At 37.2% G+C, this 21,718-nt stretch overlaps 1 protein-coding gene across 1 annotated transcript in view; it reads left to right on the top strand.

Annotated features, from left to right (window-relative positions):
- KCNT2 (potassium channel, subfamily T, member 2) overlaps positions 1–21,313 on the top strand; it is a gene marked incomplete at its 5' end in the record, with an annotated part of 47,021 nt that extends 25,708 nt beyond the window's left edge. The window contains 6 exons of the mRNA XM_009584007.1: positions 2,131–2,232; positions 5,106–5,189; positions 6,574–6,702; positions 12,345–12,645; positions 15,976–16,060; positions 20,802–21,313. Of these exons, the coding sequence (XP_009582302.1) occupies positions 2,131–2,232; positions 5,106–5,189; positions 6,574–6,702; positions 12,345–12,645; positions 15,976–16,060; positions 20,802–20,913 (813 nt within the window). The remainder of the gene's footprint in view (positions 1–2,130; positions 2,233–5,105; positions 5,190–6,573; positions 6,703–12,344; positions 12,646–15,975; positions 16,061–20,801) is intronic.
- Between the last annotated feature and the right edge of the window lie 405 nt (positions 21,314–21,718).

The following is a 21,718-nucleotide window of genomic DNA, read 5'->3' on the forward strand; positions in this document are numbered from 1 at the left end:
TTTTTTCTCAATACTAGTTGAAGAAAAATATCTTCTACTTTGTCTGACTGCACTAAAAGAAAAGCACTCAAATATATAAAATCAAACTACAAAAGAAATACATAAGTTCTTGTTTCTGTGGCTTACACCAGTAAGGCACAATGGTATGCTTATCTAAGTAAAGTGCTCTTTGTACAATTAGACTGCTTTCTTCTTCAACTGTCAGAAGTACACAACTTGCTAGAAACACCCCTTTGCTGCTCAGCCATCAAAGCACGCGTGTGTTTGCATATGTGCATGAGAGAGCATGAGTGTATATGTATGTATGCATGCATTTCTCATGGAGAAGAAACTAATACAAGCCAGTAGTATTTGGTCAGAACATAGAGAATGTTTGGAATAAAAAAACCTCTAAAATAATTATTATATTTCCTTAAAAATTGTGAAAACCCTTTAATCTGAAAAGACTGACAGAGGTGACATTTTATAAAGGACAGATTAATGTCATATTTTTAAGAGTTATTTGCTGTGTATTTTTATCTGGAGAGGAAATTCTTTTTGTGTGACGTCTTTTTCAACTTGACTCACATGAAGCCACAGAAATCAACAGGTACAACCAGATTATCCAACAACAACAAACAGGGGTTAGAATGCTGCTGTTCAATGAAACCATTAGTTAGAGCAGGCTGCTCATTTGCATATCACAGTATCAGAGCATGGTTAGGGTTGGAAGGAACCTCTGGAGGTCATCTTGCCTAAGAGCCAGTTGCCCGGGACGATGTCCAGATGGCTTTTAACTATCTCCAAAGAGGGAGACTCCACAACCTCCCTGGGCAACCTGTGCCAGTGCTCAGTCACTCTCACAGTAAAAATGTGTTTCCTGACGTTCAGAAGGAACCAACTGTGTTTCAGCTGGTGCCCATTGCCTCTTGTCCTGTCCCCTAGGCACCAGTGAAGAGCCTGACTGTCTTCTCTACACAGTCCCTTCAGGTATTTATACACATTGATGAGATCCTCCCTGAGCTTACTGTTCTCTGGGCCAAACAGTCCCAGCTGTCTCTCAGCCTTTCCTCATAGGAGAGATGCTCCAGTCCCTTGATCATCTTAGTGGTGCTTTTCTGGACTACCTCCAGTAGCTCCATCTCTCCTTGTACTGGGGAGCCTAGAACTGGACACAGTACTCCAGGTGTGGCCTCACCAGTGCTGAGTAGTGGGGAAGGATCACCTTCCTCGACCTGCTGGCAGCACTCCTCCTAATGCAGCCCAGGGCACTGTTAGCCTTCTTCGCCACAAAGGCACATTGCTGACTCATGTTCAACTTGGTGTCCACCAAGACCCACAGGGTCTTTTCTGCCAAGCTGCTTGCCAGTCAGTCCTCAGCATGTACTACTGCGTGTATCTGGTGGATTGTAAGTGTCTCAATTCCAAGACGCGTAACATTTCTGTACTTCGAGAACACATCTTATTCTTCATGACATCTCTGAACTGAAAGCTTGGTATTTCCTCTCTTCTTAAAATAACAAAATCACTTCCAACCTGTAGTTTTACTCTCTGATAACTGAAGGAATAGAAGCACATTGTGGTGTGATTCCTCTGCAAGTGAGATGCGATAAGAAAAAGGCATAACTATAGTTATGTTTTTTTGCATCCCTTCCCCAGAAGCATCAGAGCCAGAAGTTTCTACCCCAGTCCATGTCTGATCTCCTCTCACATCCTCACACTCACCGAAATACTATTTCTTCCCTTTTGCGTCAGATTCTGTTCATGTTTCATGCTCCTGTTCCTAGTAGACTTTCTGGGCCTGAATGAGAGTCCACTGTCAGCACCAATGAATTAGAGCAAGAATAACAAGAGCTTTGCTCTAAGCACTGTTGAAATCCCTCAATCATTTTTAAAATGATCTGGTAAAACATGCCCATGCAATTTGAGATGTGATGATTGAAACAACATATGCATTAAACAAAATCTTTCAACCTGAAAAACTCTAAGTACTGAACAAAGATGCTATATATTTACAGAAAGAAACTATATTCAGAGTAAAGAGATTTTACACTTTTGACCTCTTCCAAGGTAATATCGATCTGATGTTTTTATTATAGTCCTTTCAAAACCAGCACTAAAAGTATTTTCTATTTTTTAATTCCTTAACAGAAAGAACGGGAGAAAGGATCTAATCTGGCATTTATGTTTCGACTGCCCTTTGCTGCTGGCAGGGTTTTCAGCATCAGTATGTTGGATACGCTGCTTTATCAGGTACTACGAACAATAGTGTGACTTATCTTAACACAGACATGCATTGTTACCACCTATTTTATGGTACTTCATTGTTAGATGACCCTGTTTTCCTGCATGTAAGCCATTAATATGCATGTCTGTACCAGGAACAATCAAAGGCAAAAGATAATGGAGCATGTTCCATGTGACAGTACTAGCTGTCTTATCAACCCAAAAATCACCCTGTCCTTGCACGAATTCTGTTGTTAAACAATATAATACTGTTTGTGAACCTCTCCACAGTGAAATAAGCGGGATAGTTTTGATAAGGCCTACATAAAATACAGATTATACAGACTAATAATGCTTGTACTCTGCAACAAAAAGGCAGTGCCCATTCCCACAAAGTAGTGTCTCCAACCATGAAAATCAACAGAGTTACTTTTATGAGTAAGTTATCAGTCATCTGCATTTGCTGATAGAGGCCTCAATTACTTCATTGTGTCCTGTCCTCTTACTCATGTTGACTAGACTTCCAGATGACCAGTCATTATATCTTAAAGTAACCCATTCTGGCCTTAACAAGAAATATATGCAGTGGTTACAAAGAGACACGGTGGGGGAGGAAGAGGCAGCACTGAATCTTGTTGCCCAAGAATCCAGGACGGAGCTCCTCATGCCAAAAGAAGTGACGACAGTCAGTGGGGGTAAGGGAAGGGCAAGAGCCTCAGACAGCTGAAGAAACAATATATCAGAAAATACAGGGTTAGGACAAATGAAGGTAGTAGTTGCTGGTTTCAGGGTGGAAAAAGAGGAGAATATTGCCCTCTCTCCTCAGCAATGACCACCTTTCTGCACACCCTGATACATCAGGATGCCCAAGCAGCAGCCCCCAGCACTAGCCTTCAAGGATCTAGCTATGCAGAATAAGCAGCAACACCACCATGGCCCATGTGGTCTGCTCACCCAAGGAGCTACCTACTTTGCCTATACTAAGAGGTAGCCTGTAGATGCTTTTGTATTCAGGTGCTAAACACCCTTTCAGGGAAATTAGTTTACTTGGTAATTTGGTGCATGAAAGGTGTTCTCTGATCTCAATACTACTTCCAAATAAATTCCCTGAAGGCAAATTCAATGTAAACAGAAAAATTCCTGGAGCTAAGCTTTTCTCAAAAAGTCATTAATATATAAAACAGTCATGTATATGGACAGGTACCAAAAGCAGATAAGCCAACAGATGTAAAGCCATTTATGAAATTCTAGATGTTTTAGAAATAAAAGCATTTGCTTAAAAATCATGTCCCAGAATATCAACATCACATATGGCAAAATTTTTAAAAAAAGTAGATTAAGACACCTGTATAGAAACAGATCTGTCATCATCAACAACTCCTGCCAGTATATAAGTAACTTCAATATTTTATATTTGCTCCCAGACATGATCAGTCATGCTATGACTTGACAGAGTAAAACCATTCACCAGAAAGTGTTTAAAACAAAAAACCCCACACACTCATTCTCACTCAAATTCTACCCATTCTTTCTTTGAACTCCTACTGCTCAGGTGAACTGTCATTTTTCTAGAATTATCTTTCTTATTCCAAGTTACAAACACTATGACAGCAAGTTCTCTCTGTTCTTTTTCATGGTCCCATCCTTTTCTTTATGACATCTTTTTCCTCTGCATACAAGGAACAGAGTAAGTGACATGGGAAACAGTGGGGTTCATCTGGTGCTTCCTATTTTAGGCCAAAAGAAAAGCCTTTGAATTATCTTTAGGACACTGACTGAAAAACGAAAACTTGGTCTAGCAAATCCTGTGAATACACTTGGTAATCTAATGATAATTCCATGGCATAAATGATGCAGCCAAGATAACAAATAAGTGAAGGTTACAAAAAATTTTGTTCTTTTCAAGAAGATGTCTCATTGGCATTTACCCCATCACAACTGGAAGATTACCAGTACAAAAATTATGGATCAAATCTATCTAGCTTCTGAGTTTAAACCGATTCAGATGCTATAGCTCTAAAAGATTTACGTAACACCTTTGTAAGGTGTTTCTTTATTAAAACCTATTTGCTAGCTCCTTATTTGCATTAAGCCAAAAGAGCTAATTGCAAGTTGTGCTACTGACTACAAGGATTGATAGCCTGTCTTGAACGCTGCCCTGCTACACCCACGAAGAGGTGGCAATGAACAGTCCTACCACAGTTAGCAGAGCCCCGACATTGGCCCTCCGATTCCAGCAGCGCAACTAATAAGGAGGGGAAATATTTGTGATTTTAGCTGATCTAATGTCTGTTACCGGTCTTAGCCAACATTTCCACGTTCAGCTTAACTTCTACCTTTTAGCCAATCAGCAAAACACTTCTGTTAGCAGAGCAACAAGTCTGACCTGACATAAGGCAGATCAACCCTTAAAAAAATATATGGATTGGCGAAGGCAAATGACTCGTTTGAATTAAAATAATAGCAGTCTCACCTTGGTATTACCTACTACTCAGTACTGCGGACCCATCTAACACGACAGCATTTCTTTTGCACAGAAGAGTTCATTATTAGAATTTCACACTTAATAAGGCTAACACCTTCCTTCCATTGATCGCACATCTATGTTCATCTTTGCTTTCATGGTGCCTTATTATGCCTTAGTCTCTTTGAATCCTGTATGTACATTGCATGCACATGCAGAACCAAATAAGAAAACTTATTTTATCTAAGTAGATTCAGCACAAAGAAAGGGATAGTTATTTCTACAGTGATTAAGATACTAAAAGATAGAGTGATTGATTGTAAACACAGATGTACAATTTCTTTGAAATTCACACATGGTGCTAATGGTTACCTACTCAACTGTTCATTAAAGCTTTTTTCTTTCTTTTCCATCTCTCCTGTTAAAAATCTTGCAGTCGTTTGTGAAAGATTATATGATTTCTATCACAAGACTTCTGCTGGGACTTGATACCACACCAGGATCTGGATTTCTTTGTTCTGTAAGTTATTAAAAAAAAAAAAAAGTACCAGAGAAGATTCTGTACTGTCTGCAAAATAACTTTACTTTCCTTGCACAGCACTTCCTTTTGTGAAAGTCCAAGAAAGGCCATCGGTTTCCTTTTCACCAGGGAAGAAGACAAGAAAATTAGGTAGAAAACATACCCATTTTTAGTTACTTCCATAGCCAAAAACACCACCTCCCCGCCCCCCAAGAAAACACAGTACATTCTATAAAGCACAAAGGAAAATAGGAAAGACAGGAAAACACAGGAAAAGTGCATTTTATATGACACAGCAATGGCAGTTCAGCAACCAATTTTAAAAATTAAGCATATAAAAATCAGGAAGCACTACCTATATTGTACAGCCTGGCTAGCAGTTACACACAATGCTATTTCATAAAACCCATTTCCATCACAGGCAATAAAGGACAGAACTGGATTTTACATAAAGATAAGATGTATTAAATGACTTTAATTTAGGTGTCAAAGTTCAAAAGTCATCTTGTTGTTATGTATGTCAGTATTCCCCAATGCAGAGTTTATTTTTTTATATCTATTTTTCATATGTATATACACACACACAAAAAAAAGCGATAAAAATTCATTTTTTATTAAAAATAAAACCCACCTTCCTGTTTTCTCCCACACCCATCACACCCCAGGTGGCAAACAGATAAATAGAAGTTGAGTTATTTACCAGTTGCTTTCTGGGGAACTATAAAGAATTGCAGGATGTTGTTCTCAAAAAGGAAGTTAGCAATAATGGTTTAAGAAAGTTGTCTAAATAAAAAACAATTATGGATTTGTTGGTCAATCATTAAGCTTTGTTACGGTGAATGCAAGACAGTTGAATGTCTGAAAAGGGGCTCACATATCTTGAAACAAAGCTAGTGTAATAGCAATGAAACACTTGAAATTAATTTAAGACTTTCTTATGCTATTTATGCTTAGTGTATTACTTTCTCCCCAAATATTCAGTCTAGTAAACAATTACCAGGCTGCATTCAGAATTCTTGCACGTTCTGCAGTCTGTCCATCACCAGTTTCTTACTGCTGCTAATACTTAGTTAATTTTTTTATATTTTAGTCAGATACGAACACTGGATGAAGGATGCCATATAAGTTTTTAAGTAATTTTAAAACAAGAACAAAAGTAATTTCATAAGACTGAACCATTTGTACTTCAATGTCTCCCAGACAGAGAGAGAACAAAAGAAATCTCAGTAGAAGTAGAAGATTTTTTGTGGAGCAAAGGTGCAATACTACAATATGATCATTACCAGCTAGTGTTTAGTTTTAAACTTTTTTCAAGAGTAGTAGAGTGAACACATGATAAGCCCTCAAGAGTTAAAAATCCTCCTTCCTATTATTATTTGTTCAGATGAAAATCACAGAAGAGGATCTATGGATTAGGACATATGCCAGACTATATCAGAAACTTTGTTCTTCTACAGGAGACATTCCAATTGGAGTCTATAGGACAGAATCCCAAAAACTTACAACATCTGAGGTATGTCAGTTTACTATACTTTTCTTTGGATTTGATTACAGAGTGTCCAACATTCTTTGGCCCTCATAAGAATGGAACCACTTACTTAAAGAATATTATAAATGCCATATCTGCAAATGCACAGAATTCCAATAACCCACTGAAGGTCTCCCTCTGCTGACATGTATATGGTCACATTAACTCAGGGCTCACGTTCAGCCCCAGGCTCCATGAATACCCAGAGCCACTCTACATATGACTTTCGTTCCTGTGCTTGCCTGCAGAGAACTGACTGATTGAGAACAAGGGGCAGCTCAGGCACAGATAGGACAGGCTAGGATAGTTAGCTCTAGTCTGAACTTGCATGTGGTGACTAATGGCAGTATCCATTACCAGCTGTATGACCAGGTCCTGTATCAGGCATGATAAGAATGTCAACACTATGTCTCAAAACTGGTGGCATTTCAGTATTCACGTGAATTTCTAATTAGAAATGAGCAACAAGACAATAAATTAATGTTATTATAAGTACTGTGCGATTTCTCTAAATTTAGCTGCCAAACAGTGGTAATTTTTTATATATATGTATTTATGTGTCTGCCATATAAATGTATACATTTCTGCCTATATATGTAAACAATGACAAAAATACTTTTTCCTGACTATCATACATTTTTTCGTCTGTACAGCTTTCATTTCTGTGATGTATAAGCCATTCGTTTACGTGACCATTAATACTGCCATCTCATTAAACCATGACTCAAATACAGCTCTAAAATGCAACAGTGAACAACAACTTTCTCCTTTCTTCTGAAATACTCAGACATAGTTTACTGATTTCCAAGACAGACAATTTGTATTTTCCGTATTTCAGAAAAATGTTATAAAACATAAGCCATCTAATGCTTAACTGCAAGATTTATCTTGAAGGAAGAACAAACATTCAGTTAAAGTTAATTTAAAAATAGGGGTTACAAAAAGCTATGCAAGATTCCACCAAGTTCACTAGTGTCTCTCTTTGTGGACCACCAATACCTCTCTACAGGTGGCTTTTACAGCTTAGCCAGTGGACTGTGCCACTGCAATAATGTCAGCTGATTTTTTTAAATATAGCAGCATTAACATAATCTATCAAAGTCATTCCCTGGAGAAAAATATAGGCAGCATCACTGCTAATATGAAAAAGAGTCTGTTACAGCTTTCAACAAAACAAAGGACATGCCAGATTTTAAGAATTCATTAAATAAGGATAAGCAAGATAAAATTCACAGCAGTGCTTTATTCTCACATTCACAACTAGCTATTTAACTTCAGGTCCAAAAAAGAGAATCAAAAACAGTTGAACTGTGAGCGTACAACATATCGTGAAGAGTGCATTTTGGTGGCCTGGTTTTTTCCTTTCTGCGTTGTCGCATGCTTTCAAACATACAGGCTGACTGGCAAACAGCATCTGTACAGGGGAGGGGTAACTATAAGAGTAATACTCATCTTTTCTACATGAACTTTTTTTTTTTGGCAGGGTGGGGGGGGTAAGCTTAACTGAAAAATTAAAGACCTTTCAAATGTTTTTCTGAAAACAAGGTTTGGGACCATCAGTCACTTAACTCCAAACTCACAATTTTACCATAACACTGGGAACCTCTGGAGCCTGTACACTTGCAGCTGGTCAAGTGCTTGATCAGACCAGGCCAAGATTTAGTTTAAGATAGTTACTGATTATCTTTTAAAAAGAAGCAACTTCTTAAAACATTCAGACACCAAAACCAGCCTGGAAGCCACCGTCCAATAGATAAGAGGAGTTCTATTACTACTTCCTACCAGCTTTCACAGGTAATCTCATGAAGAGTTTGAGGTAGAGGAAGAAGCGGGAAGGGGGGGGCGCGGGGAAATATCCTAGTTAAGTTTTCAAATTGCGAGGTACTGGACTAATGTGGAAGAGTGGCGCTGTCTTTGTTTATTAAGTGAAGTAAAAGCATTTGTTACTCTTTTTAAAAAGCTCAAGGCTCTGAATGCAGACCCCCAGTGGTATTTTCACACTTAAATACTTCAGCAGTTTCTTGTTTAGTGGATGAGCATTTGTGAAGCCCTTCCCCCTCTAGAAAGGGGCAGGGGAATCTTCCCTAACCTAGCTCTTCCCCAGAATACAAAAGAGCAACGTCTAGCTCTGCTTCTGTGGTCTTTATGAGTAGATACCTATAAATGCAGAGATGCTGAAAACTGTAATCCTTCTGCAAAGTGTTTCAGCTAGTTTCACTAATAAAATAATATTAGCTTGGCCTATCATTTTAGCTTTTCAATATATTAAGCCAGAAACAACTTCAAAATATTGCTGGATGAGATCTTTAAAATGGAGGTTAGAGAAATGTAAATTGCTATTTTTCTCAGGAGTTATGAGCTTCTAATCATAATTTGAAGGTTTTAACTCAGAGAACCTCCAATATGTATATCAATTTGAGTTTAAACAGACATATAAAACTTAATTTGTATTGCACACACCTGGAATGCGTCAGCTGATGGTTAACTTGAGTCACAAGAACAAAATATGCCAATATTAATACTTCTATATGTACGATTTCTCCATTGATATCCCCTTTCTGTACTATGCAAATGAGAAGCCCTCATTTCACTGACAGATAAATATAATTAGTTTTAAAAGAAAGCAAGTTTTCAGTGATCTAGTTACTAAGTAACAAGCAAATTTAGCCTGCCTCTCAATGACCTGCACCTATGACTCAAACCATTTCCATTTCATTAAAAAAAAAAAAAAGAGATATGAAGTCTTCCTTACTACCTACGTAGCTCATTTTCTGTGGTTCCTGTTAAACAGTCCATGTTGTTTCTTTAGATTCACTTCTGTTTAAATTGTCTTTTGTTTTCTTTTTCCCCTTCCTTTGTCAGTCACGAGAAATGGCTTCACAAGTAAGTATTTGCTTATTGTCTGCCTGTTTCTGGGTGTTGTGGTTTTCGTGGTTTAAGCCTGGTAGGCAGTAAGCACCACAAAGCCCCTCGCTCACTTCCCCCCAGTTATGCTTTTCATACAGCAGGTTTACAAGCTATGCAAAAGGAAATTAAATGAAAAGAAATTAAAGCAACCAAACCTCAAAATAAATTAATAATAGTTACAAAAGTATTTTTAAAGAAAGTTTGAGACTGATTAAAACAGAGGGGGACACACAGAAGTACTCTGCATTGGGCTTTTATCTATGTATTAAACAGCTGCCACTGGCAGGCATGATTTTGTGCTGCCTTTGAAAGAGGGTTTGGGCTTCTTTGGTTTTGCTTTGTCTTTAAACAGCTTAATGTTCTCCTCCTGCGTACAGGGAAGGGCCATTCTGCACACCTTTCTCAACAGGCACCATAAAAACTGAAGAGTCACCTAAGTAAATATTTATCACCTTCTTTTATTGTTTCAATTCACCTATCCCAGTGTTTCACAAGTTCAAGTTAAGGATTTACAGATTCACAGAATCAAAAGATGACTTCTTTTACTTGGCCTCTCCTGATTAATCTCTGGCTCAAAAAAATGTGACTTACCCTCCTGTAATAATTAGAGTGATTGGTCTCTGCCTTTCCAATACTACTGCCAGCAAGTCCAGATGGTTGTTTTATCAAGAGTTGGACAAGGAAAGCTACCAATGCAGACGGGAAGGCAGGCAAAACAAGACCATCCTTTATACTCAGTTTATATCAGATTTGTTCACACCAAGGAGACCCTTCCCATCCATAAGTAACACCTTATCATATGGAATGTACTTTGCTTACCTTAATCCATACAGTAAAATACATGCAAAACCAAAACGACAATTTAAAATAACAAACAACAAAACCAACAAAAATCAAATAGCATTCCTGTACACAGGGATTCAGGGTTCTCTCTTACGCCCTACCCAAAATAACATCAGCTGAGTCAGTAGCAAAACTTCAAAAATCAGGTAATTTAAAAAACAAACAAACAGACAAACCCCACAACAACAAACAAAACCAAACACCTTTCTATTGCAGACTAAGCTGAAGAACCTCAATAAATTACTGGGTCTTTGCATGAGGCTTATTGCAAGATCCTAGTCTAAAATGTTAAAAATGTGATTTTACTTGAAGCGCTACAACATAAGCATATTTAGTGTTCTTTTTAATTATTGGTTTTGATTGGTTTTTTGTCTGTTTAGGTTTTTTTTTGGTTTGGGGGGGGTTGGGTTTTTTTTTTTTGTTTTTTTTTTAATACACAGATAAAAGCTAAGTCTGTGCAAAAGGGAAATTAGTATCTTTCTCACACTGTTAGACTTACTCATATCAAATATTACTTTATGGGCTCCAGGAACCTTACAGATTCTGTGTGGGAGAGGGTGCTGAGCCTCTTAAAGAAAGGTTATATTCAACACTGATGAGGTCAACAGAATCTTGCTTTGAGATTTTATTTTAATGGGAAAAGGCCTTTAGAACCTCAGTAGCTCTTCAGTTAAATTTGCTTTATTCACTGATCACTTCCAGCAAATTGTGAAATCTCTCTGTTCTTGGGGAGTGATACAAACTGAACCAGCTCCATTTTAAGTAATTTTTGGTTTATACTTCATTTATTTATTTTAAACACTCAACACACTGAAATCAGTCACCAGTAACTTGGTAATATGACTGTGCTGATACCAGCAAGGCCTTCACTATTTCATTGTCAATAAAAGACATGTTTCAAAGTTCCCAACAATAACTCAGGATTATAAGGAAGTAGTTTTGAAACTAGAAGCTAAAAGTATTAGTTAAATGTAAAATAGACATTAAAACAATTTTGAAGTTATCTTTTGAAATGTTTCCTCTTATATTCCCTGTGATCTTTTTGTGTATGTTAGAACTGGATATGTAGCACTTGAGTTATTTCAGTACTGCTATATGCGTATGCTACTGGTCATACTTGCATGGCATGAAGAAAACACAGCAACAGAGGGCCAGATTTTGGCCCATAAGTCTGCTTTTTTTGGCCCATAACTCATAAGTTACTATATGAGCAAAAAAGCAACATCACTATGCTTTAAGGTAGGAATTAATTACCTCGTTTGCAAGAGGTGCTCTGAATCACACTGAAGGCTACTGCATACCCTATTTTCAGACACAGAGGCATTCCAGATATTCCATATATTATGTGCTGGAAGGTAAAAAATGCCTGGGAATTTGAGACACAGGTAACAGGCACCTTCCACTTGTGGTCTTAGAGTACTCAAAACAATGCAGCCAAAGTTGAACTATTATTTAATGAATCCACAACATACATCTAAAAAGCAGTTACAGAACTTGAATATCTAAAAATATGCAGACTTGGAAGAAAGTGGAGAAGTCATTCAGAACAGATTCCTAGATTCAGGAATGGCAGTATCAGAAGGCTAGAGTTGTTCTTCTCAGAATCAAAATGGAATCGGGCACTAAATAACTCTTAACTGCTTTTGCACTTGAGAAATGTGTTTATATCATAAATGAGCTTTTTACATAAAAAGTCAAAGTCTAATAAAGAGTGCCCAATTCAGGAACACTTGCTAAGTATGAACAGTTGAAGAATCCCCTCAGCTCCACTGCAACAAAAACACATGTTCAACTGCACTATTGAAAAGAGGAGAAAACATCTTAATCTGCTTCCATTTTTTAAAGCCCTTAATCTCTCTTGTCATTTCCCTTTCAAGTCTCAAATCTCTATCAGTGTGGAAGAATGGGAAGACACTAAAGACACCAAAGAACAGATTAGTTATCGTAGTAATCATCGTAACTCAACATCTAGTGATCAGTCTGATCATCCCTTGTTACGACGAAAAAGCATGCAGTGGGCCCGACGGCTGAGCAGAAGAGTACCAAGGCACTCTGGTAAAACAGCTGAGAAGATAAACCAGCAGCGAATGAACCTTTACAGGAGGTCAGAAAGACAGGAGCTTGCTGAACTTGTGAAAAACAGAATGAAGCATCTGGGCCTTTCTCCAGCAGGATACGGTATGATTATTATAATACTTTAAATTAGTAAAAACATTAGTATTATGCAAGATGAACTTATTTTTAAGAATTGAGGGTGCCGTAAACAAAATATTAAGTTTATCATAATGGTTTTGTTTTGTTGGTTTGGGGTTTTTTTTGTTGGTTGTTTGTTTTTTTTACCGAGAGGAACTTGCTGGAGTGTTTTTAACCGGTTCTATTATCACCCGTTCCTATTTTCAGATGGAAAGCTCAGAAGGCAGCACGTCAGTCGCATTTATATTTAGCACATATGATATGTATATGCAGAATATATAAACATTCCCGTGTCACTGAACAACTGCGCCATATTTCCACAAACTTGTTGAAATATAGATGAAGACAGAAGCGTTGTGAAGTTCACTTATATGTCAAGGTGGAGAGTTGTTTATATGTGAAGGATATTGTGTTTTCCCCACAATTTTTAAAATTAATGCCGAAGTGTCACATTAAAGTCATTTTTATGACGCATGTTTCACTAGGTCTTTAAATGCCACTTTTATCCATCAAGTCCTTCTCCAGCAAGGATGATGCTGGGTTACTTTTTTGTTTGGTTGGTTTTTTAAAGCTATTGACAAGAGCTCTGTAACATCCTTTTTAATATATGCACCACAGCTGCCTGGGTTGCCTTTCTTTGGCCTTGGCTCTGTAGCATGTTGTGTGGAAACCCCCAGAACTATGGGTTCTAGTTTTCCTAGAAACACCAAGAATTTCTAGATCCCAACTTAGTTGTCTGCATGGTAGGTCCAATATGGAGCTTAGTGCTTTCTACTTCAGAAGCACGAACACTGGGGTTCCCATACTCAATTTTCATTTGAAGAATCCAAAATGTACTGAATGTGTTACTCTTCATTTTTCAACACAATGTCTTTTAAAATTTGACTTATCCCTAAAATATCCATTAACTGAAGGTGAATGTGGTATTTCCTGCAGAATGGATATTTTTATTTGTCCATTTTAACTACACACATTCTTCACGCAGGGTCAAAACATCTTTTGACACCAATAGCAATGTACTACCCAACAGTAGTCCTTATTGTTGCTATCGATACGAAATCAACTTAATTGTGAGAGAAGGCTCCTACAAAATACATGGCTATAGTTTTGCTCAATCTTTACAAATTATATATGTAAATACAAGCTCTTTATCCCACACTCCAACTGGATAATTACTATTCCTGCTTTCTTTGTGGATACTATATAACTCTCTGCAGGAAGATTCAGAACTAAATGTTTTCCAGGAGTAACACAGGCCACAATAACATTTCATCAACCACAAAGAAGTTTTGTAAATTTGATTCATATTTATACTAGTAACAAGAAAACTTCATTATATTCCTCCTTTTCTTTTAAAATCCTAGTTAAAAGCCAAGAGTAAATGTTCATTTCATTATTTAAATTTAGGAAGATTATACACCATCTGCAGAACAGCAAAATCTTGATGGGTAAATGCTTCACCTGATTACATTTATCTGCCCTGATTCTGATTTATAAATTTTCATGATCACTTCCCTATTTTCTTACAGATGCACCTCATTATAAAGAAAGCTTCTACATTTACAACCCCAGGAACACCCACATTCTGGGGGGAAAAAAACAAAACAAAACAAAACCAAACAACAAAACCCCCTCAAAGAACCACAAACCAGTTTTACACATGCAGTCAGCTGCAAACCTGGGTTGTCACATTCCCACTGCCATCTCTCCACCCTCCCTCATTCAGAAAGAAATTTCAGAAGCCTTTCACCCCCCTTCAGAGCTAGCTCACTCCCCACTCATCCCACTACATATTAAACATGGAATAGAAACTTTTAAGTCTCCCTGTTCTTTTCAAACTAGCAGGAATCAATCATGCCAGTTAGCACCTGCAGAAGTTAAACATACTCCTTAGTACTATCTCTCTCTGCATGTGCGGGGAACAATGGAAAAAAAAAAACCCAACCCAAACAGGAAACAAAAGTCACAGCTGCATATGTATCTACATGTATGGGGATGATCGCTAAAGCCAATTTCACATCTTCAGTATCCTTTTTACAATGATAACCTAATAACCTCTAAGACCTCCAAATTTAAATTCAATTAACTGTGAATTCATTTAATCCAACTGAGACATAACACAGTTTTGACTATGCAAGCCTCTAGCAGAGGTGTGATGATGTTAGTATGGTGGTACAGGTGCTTGTATAACTAGTTACAATACTTTGCATCAGTTCCACTTTACAGAAATAAGCTGTATTGTAAAATACCATTTTAGCTGTATAATTGCACCTATACTAAGAGTCTATGTGAGCTTATCTAATTGTTTTCTAGACAGAAGTACTTACGGTGGTGCAAATATGTGATACAAGCATGTAGAAAAATTACACATACTAGAAGATACCTAATACAGTAATTTTCAACCTACAGACAGCATATCAAGAATACTTCATTAACAAAAGATTTAGGAATTGCATTGAAACTCGAATGGGGCTGTTCTCTTTCAAATCATTTTCCCTAAAATGCTGAAGGGAGAAGTTAACACAGAAGAAATGCCTCTCCTTTTTGTCCTATCAAATTAAAACTAGTCTTACTGCAGTATCCCAGGAAGTGTACCAAGAGAAAGCTATACGAAAGATACTGCAATGACAGCTACAAGAGTGTAGTGAGACTTAACTAGGCAAAAACCTTATTTTTTAAAAAAAAAAAAAAAAAAAAGATTTTCTGTCAGCCTTCATTTGCAACACACCATTAGAAGAATAGTCAATAATGCAAGAAATAAATACCAATTTCTGTTTGTACAGCATTCACATTTCAACCCATTGGCACAGGTGATAAAAGGAAAATGCTTACTAGATAAATAGGAAAAAAAAAAAAAGGTTTATATTAACCAAATCTGGAAATGGATGAGAATGCCATGCACCTGCATTTAACCTTGCTTATCACTTGAACTCTATGCCAACTGAGGATGGAAGTCCCTACTTCCCACACACTAACATAAGCCACATGACAGAGTGGTAAATTACACTAAAATTGGGTTGCATTCAGAATTGCTATGACTGGAAAAAACGCAAAAGAACATTTTTAGAACATTCAGAAAGAAAACAGGATATTTTGAGAGCTGATAACTCAAAAGATGCTATGTCAGATAGTTCCAATTCAAGTACAGTTGAAAAGAAGTTGCTAAACTTATTTGAAATCACTGACACTTGACACTTTTTGACAGCTCTATGAACGACAGATAATCTTTTATCAAATTAGTTTGTCAGAAATCATATTTTTCACAATTTGTTTGTAAATATAATTAATTTGGTATGGTTTTTTTTTGTCCTCTAGATGAAATGAATGATCATCAGAACACCCTTTCTTACATCCTGATCAATCCTTCTCCAGATACAAGATTAGAGCTGAATGATATAGTGTAAGTTAAAGCACCCAAAAAAAAAAAAAAAATCACTTTCTGTCTGAATTTATTTTATTATCTTTCTGCTGGAAGAGAACTCCAAACTTTCCCATGCACCTGCAAAACCAAAAATATGGAGACTTCTATTTAAATAGACACCTAATTATACACATACATGTATATATTTTAAATACACATATAAATATATAATACGTATGTTAGTAATGCTCTTACCTCCACATTCTCTTATCCTCCTCTTACTCTGTGTATTTAAAAAATAATCTGTCCAAATCTGCTGGATAGCTTCACAGAATTAATATTCTCATTAAATTCTTGCTTATAGTTTAGCTACCCAGTCTTAACAGAAAGATCAACCCTTCAAAATCAGTGTTTTCAAATGGGATTTTATTACATGGATTCAAAGATCATTAAAGTAAACAGCAGTCTTCCCCTAAATATCATGTGATATTCATGCTTAAGATAATTGAAATACAAATGGCAGGACCTTAACACAGGAAATTTTTTCACTTGCTCACCAGGAATTTTGCAGACTACATGAAAAAAAGGAGAAAAAAGCGAACACAAATTTGAACTGTCAGGAAAGTTTTGAAAATCAAGAATTTCAGAAAATTATCTGGCATTGTCTCATACTGAAGTCCGATGCGATTCTTGTGTTACGGTCCTGAGCCATTTCTGCCTCTAGCCTCTGCCTTGCTATACTAACATGCCTCATCTGCTCCACGGGAAAGAAACCACAGAGCCCAGCTGTGCAAGGTCCTCCACAGCAGTGCTGACCCACCTCACTGCTTGCTCACAAGGAGGAAAACTGTTTGAACTGTTAGCCCTCCTGATACTAAAAAAAAATCATCATAGTGCTTTGTAGCACTGTAGTATATGAAAAGCATAGCATAGTATTAACTGTATCAAAGAGCAAAGGCAATTATAAAATTTGGTGAAAATATTTGGAATACTATTTTCATTGTTATGGAACTCCACAGTGTACTAATGTGTATGTGTACTAATATTTAACCTGTAAATTCACATACTGTTACCTAGTCTATCTACGTGGACTAGGTATCCTGCATTCCATTTTTCTTTCTTTGCAAAAACAAACGTACCCAGCAATCCAATATTGCATAATTTTGCAGTGGTACTGAATCTGTAGTGTGCTGCCTACACATATTTAGCCTGTAAATGCACATATGTTACCTAGCTTGATGTATGTTCATTTCCTGATGCTTAATGAGTGGGCCTGTGTCTCAGCTTAAGCTCAGACCGTTTTTTTTTTTTTCTTTTTTTTTTTTTTTTAAAACCTGACACAAGGAACATGATCCTTGTATCTGGATAACAGTTAATGCTTCAATATCCCAGCTCACTACTCTGTCTGATTATAGTTCTCTTGACTAGGCAGCCAGTCCACCCTCATGCAATACAATGGGGGATTATTAGTGGAGAGGCAAGGAAGAAGAGGTTGTTCTTTTTCTACAGTTCTCTTAGTCACAAAAGAGCAGGTAAAAAGCTTTTTCTATTTGTCCTTCCTAAAAAGCTGACAAGCCGGAAGGCTAGTCTTCCTATGTTTTTTTTCTCCCCTTCTCAACATATTTTGCAGACTTCCTCCAGCTGGTTACTCTTTCATCACACTTGTTAGCTGCACTTTTATGCCAACATGGCTTATTCTTATCCAAACCACGTATTTCTGTGCATAGCTATGATAGAAGCCAAAACATGCATTCATTTTAAGTCCTATAGATGCAACCTTCATTCTCTGATTTCCCATGCTTATACAACTTTAAGTCTTTTGCATTCACTGTGATCCTCTTACATTTGTAATTTATCGTGGGTATATTAGGTAATATACAACCCTGAACCAGCATAGGAGGAAGTTTTCTCAGCTTTTAGAGATAGGTTGCACCCAAAGTAGCATTCACGGCTGTTGGTTACTCAAAAAGCTTTCTTGTTAGTCTTTGCATTTGTTAGCTTTGCAAGCTAACGTTTAGTATCTTGACCTGATAAAGCTTAACAGACAACTAACTCACTATCTTTATTGAACAATTAAAACAAAAGCATTTACATTTTAAGTGATATGTTCAGACTTTGCCTTATTAACTCCATATTTCATCTAGCCTATTTGCCTTAAAAAAGCAGGTACTGAATAGCAGCATTTTCATTCTATAGCCGTAAGATTTTTGTACCAAATCGTTTAACATTTTGACTCTCAGCAGAGAACGATTTTCTTTTTCTATATCGGAATTTAGTACTTGCAAATGGATCTTGCAGTAACACTCCTTGTTCTCTTTCATTCCAGAATTAGTACAATACATTCTGTTGCTAGCACTGGCCCTCTCCTTATTTAAAAACAAACAAACAAACAAAAGCCCAAACCCCCAAAACAACCAAATACCAAAACCGCACTACTGGCTGTTTGTTCCTTTGACATGTTTTGGGTTTTTTTTGTGGAGATTAACACTCTTCTTATTTGCTCTGGGGTTGGTGTTGATGAAGCCCTATATAAACATCAAATTCAGAGTTGCAGTTTCAGTTCCAAGAGTTGCAATTGGGAGTTCCAAATTTCAGCAATCTGTAGTAACATCCAAAGATCACACATAGGAATTGCTTATGCAGTGCTGCTCCAGACATGCTTAAGGGAGGAAGGTGCCCACTGAGATTTGGCAGCTGTGACATCAGGCCAGTTATAAACCCTCAAGACTCTAGTCATACGTTCGGGCTTCTTACAATTTTATCAAGGTTTATCATATAACAGTCTTGTTCATTTTTACTTAAGGGATGCTGTGATTTACTTACTACAAAATTATTTGTGGTGTAGAACTTGTGACTTACATATTTCAGGTACAAGTCTTTTGTTTAGTTTACTCTTAAAAAAAAAACAAAAACAAAACAAAACAAACCAAACCAAAACCCAACAAAACAGAAACACCTCCAAATTTTCCCTCCAAATCTAAGACTACTTATTCCTTAAAAAAAACCCAAAAAATCAAGCAAGATTTTTTTCATGTGTTTAAACATGCCTCATTTGGATTTGATGAACAGAATAGAGCAGACTCTTCCACTACTCCTCAGTTTCACTGGCTGGATCAGCAAAACAAATAGGTTGTTCTGGAGTAAACATAAATATCAAATGTTATAAATAGAGGGTAATAAGTCTGACTTTAACCAAATAGATACCATGAGAACATGATCTAGATAGGAACAGTACAAGTAGATTTTTTTAATCCCATATTTAAGTCAACTGTTTTCTTACACAAATAAGTTCAGGCTATTTGTAACAACAAACTCTACGAGAGAGAGAAAATGCTGCTATTCTGTTTTAACCCTGACAGAAGGAGAAACATTAACAAAGTAACAGAGGCAGATGGTGTTTCAAATCATGGAGATCAGGCGATTCTCTTGGGTATCCACCATAAAGCCAATGCCCCACAGACTCAGAAGTCCATGCTTTGAGGAAGCAGGAACAGTCTGTTACTAGGTGAGCTGAAAACAGATACAGCAGTTCTTTGGGAAATATGACAGTGGTTGCTCATACTCTTACAGAACATGTTAGTTCAGTTAATCAGGATTTTCCGTTTTGCAGTTTGTTGAAGAATTTTTCAGGGTGTTTTAATTACGTCTGGGACAAAACATACTCACTATACTGAATGGTAGAAGTTCATGGCCTGTAAAAACAGAAACTTTCCTCGGGGCCACTGCAAAGTAGTACAGCAAATCTTTATAAGCACCACACAGCATACACATGATCTGTATATGGATATTTAAGCATTTTCATTTGGCTGATAAGGAGGAGATGGAAAGATATGTGGTGCCAAGATTTCTGAGAATATGAGAGAAAGGATTCTTTCACATTTCATCTTCCTGCATTTCATTTTTCTTTCTTTGCAAAAAAACCCCAGTCAAAACCAGGATTTGAAATAGAATTTCCAGCAGCTTCAACAGTACTGGTCATCTTGGGACAAGTTTAAGATACTGGGATTCAATCTAGTTGTCTATCATTTCGTTAGGAGCAGAGTGGCACTGGAAAGCACTGATTGATAGTTCACAACACTGAAATGTTAGTTCTGCAGCAGCACAAAGCTGCTACTGCATCAGTCCCAAAAGCTGTCTCAGATCAGAGAGTTTGTCACTTGACACAGCTGACAAAAGAGTGCAGAATTTACACTTACAAATTAATGGGAAGCATCCTTATACTAAGAAGAGGAGTTATTTCAAACAACTCAAACTTAGATTCAGGCTCATGAGGCATTGTCCTCAAGTATTTGGATCTACTCTAAGTTCTTAGAGTAAGGGTCCATCTCCAGACTGTCAGCCTACACCAAGATTATCAATATCAGGTTTTTTATTTATTGAGCACAGTGACAAGAATTATCTATTGTTTTCCTCACAGAATTCTTTTAGAAATTACTCTGTGGACTGCTTGTCCCTCCTTTAAGGCATAATGAATAAAGGAGATGCATGAAGAAATACAGAATTACTGGCAAAGGAGCTATCAGTCACAGTTAAGGTTCAGCTGTGCCTAGTACATACAGGTGATGTCTAGACAGACAAAATGTGAAAAGCTTTATTATCAGCATCTAAAGTGAGTGGTGTTACCCAAGTGTCCAAATTACCCAACAGGAACTAGACTAAGCATCTTCAAAATAAGTCTCTAAGTCTTCCTCAGATCTTTTCAACATTACAACTGTATGCACTTATTTTATCCTTGCTTGTGCTCAGTCTTTTTAATAAGAGTTATAATTTCTTTTTATAGATACTTGATCCGACCTGATCCATTGTCTTATGTTCCAAATACTGCACCCAGCCGAAAAGACAGCTTCTGCAACACAGTGGGACAAGACACCAGGGAGGAAACACAACTTTGATATGTAACTCATCACAAAATTAAGAGACAATTTTATACACATGTTGTTTCCACTAACCATTTTGAAAAACTGAGTGGTACATTTTATTCAGATTTTGGAAACAAAATGACAGTGGGTAAGTGACCAGATTTAGAAATGTAGTGTCTAGAAACTCTGATTTAAGGGATTGTCAGGCTTGTGGCCTGTTCAATATAGTAGTTGAGCTTTGTCAGCTTAACAGAATTATGACACCTATTACTATTTAACCAATATGAACAAATGATTTAAAAAATGACAGATTCCACCATGTGTTTTGCTTAGATGCTTCTAAGCATATTTATCAAGGTGACGGCATGTCAGTAACTAAGCTTCTGACATACATCAGTAAAGATTATCTGATGCCCGTAGAGAGACCATGCATAATTTGTAGTAGAAAAGATGTTAATACCTAAAGGCGCCAACGAGGCTGTGCATGTCAAGAATCCAGTCTTTGAGAAAATTTTCAATCTCACACCCATTTATATTGGAACAAGCTAGTTTCAGTCCCATTTTAGCCTCCGGGACTCAAGTGTTAGTTCTCTGGGTTTACACAGATCACGTTGTAATGACACAGCCTCGTCACACCCTAGAGGTTGAGATCTGAGGCATATCCACTGAAAGATTAGCTCAGAGGAGCCCACCTGGAGGAAAGTCCCTATCATCTCACACAGACAGCCCCCCACATTTGCAAAAACTGGGAAGGTACTATCTGTGTGAAGCTGCAAACAAAGGTAGCTCAGGTGAAATATAACCCTCTTAACCTTAGTGAGTTTGACAATAGAAGCCT

Source organism: Fulmarus glacialis, unplaced genomic scaffold (genome assembly GCF_000690835.1).
Source record: "Fulmarus glacialis isolate BGI_N327 unplaced genomic scaffold, ASM69083v1 scaffold838, whole genome shotgun sequence".
In the NCBI taxonomy this organism is placed as follows: domain Eukaryota; kingdom Metazoa; phylum Chordata; class Aves; order Procellariiformes; family Procellariidae; genus Fulmarus; species Fulmarus glacialis.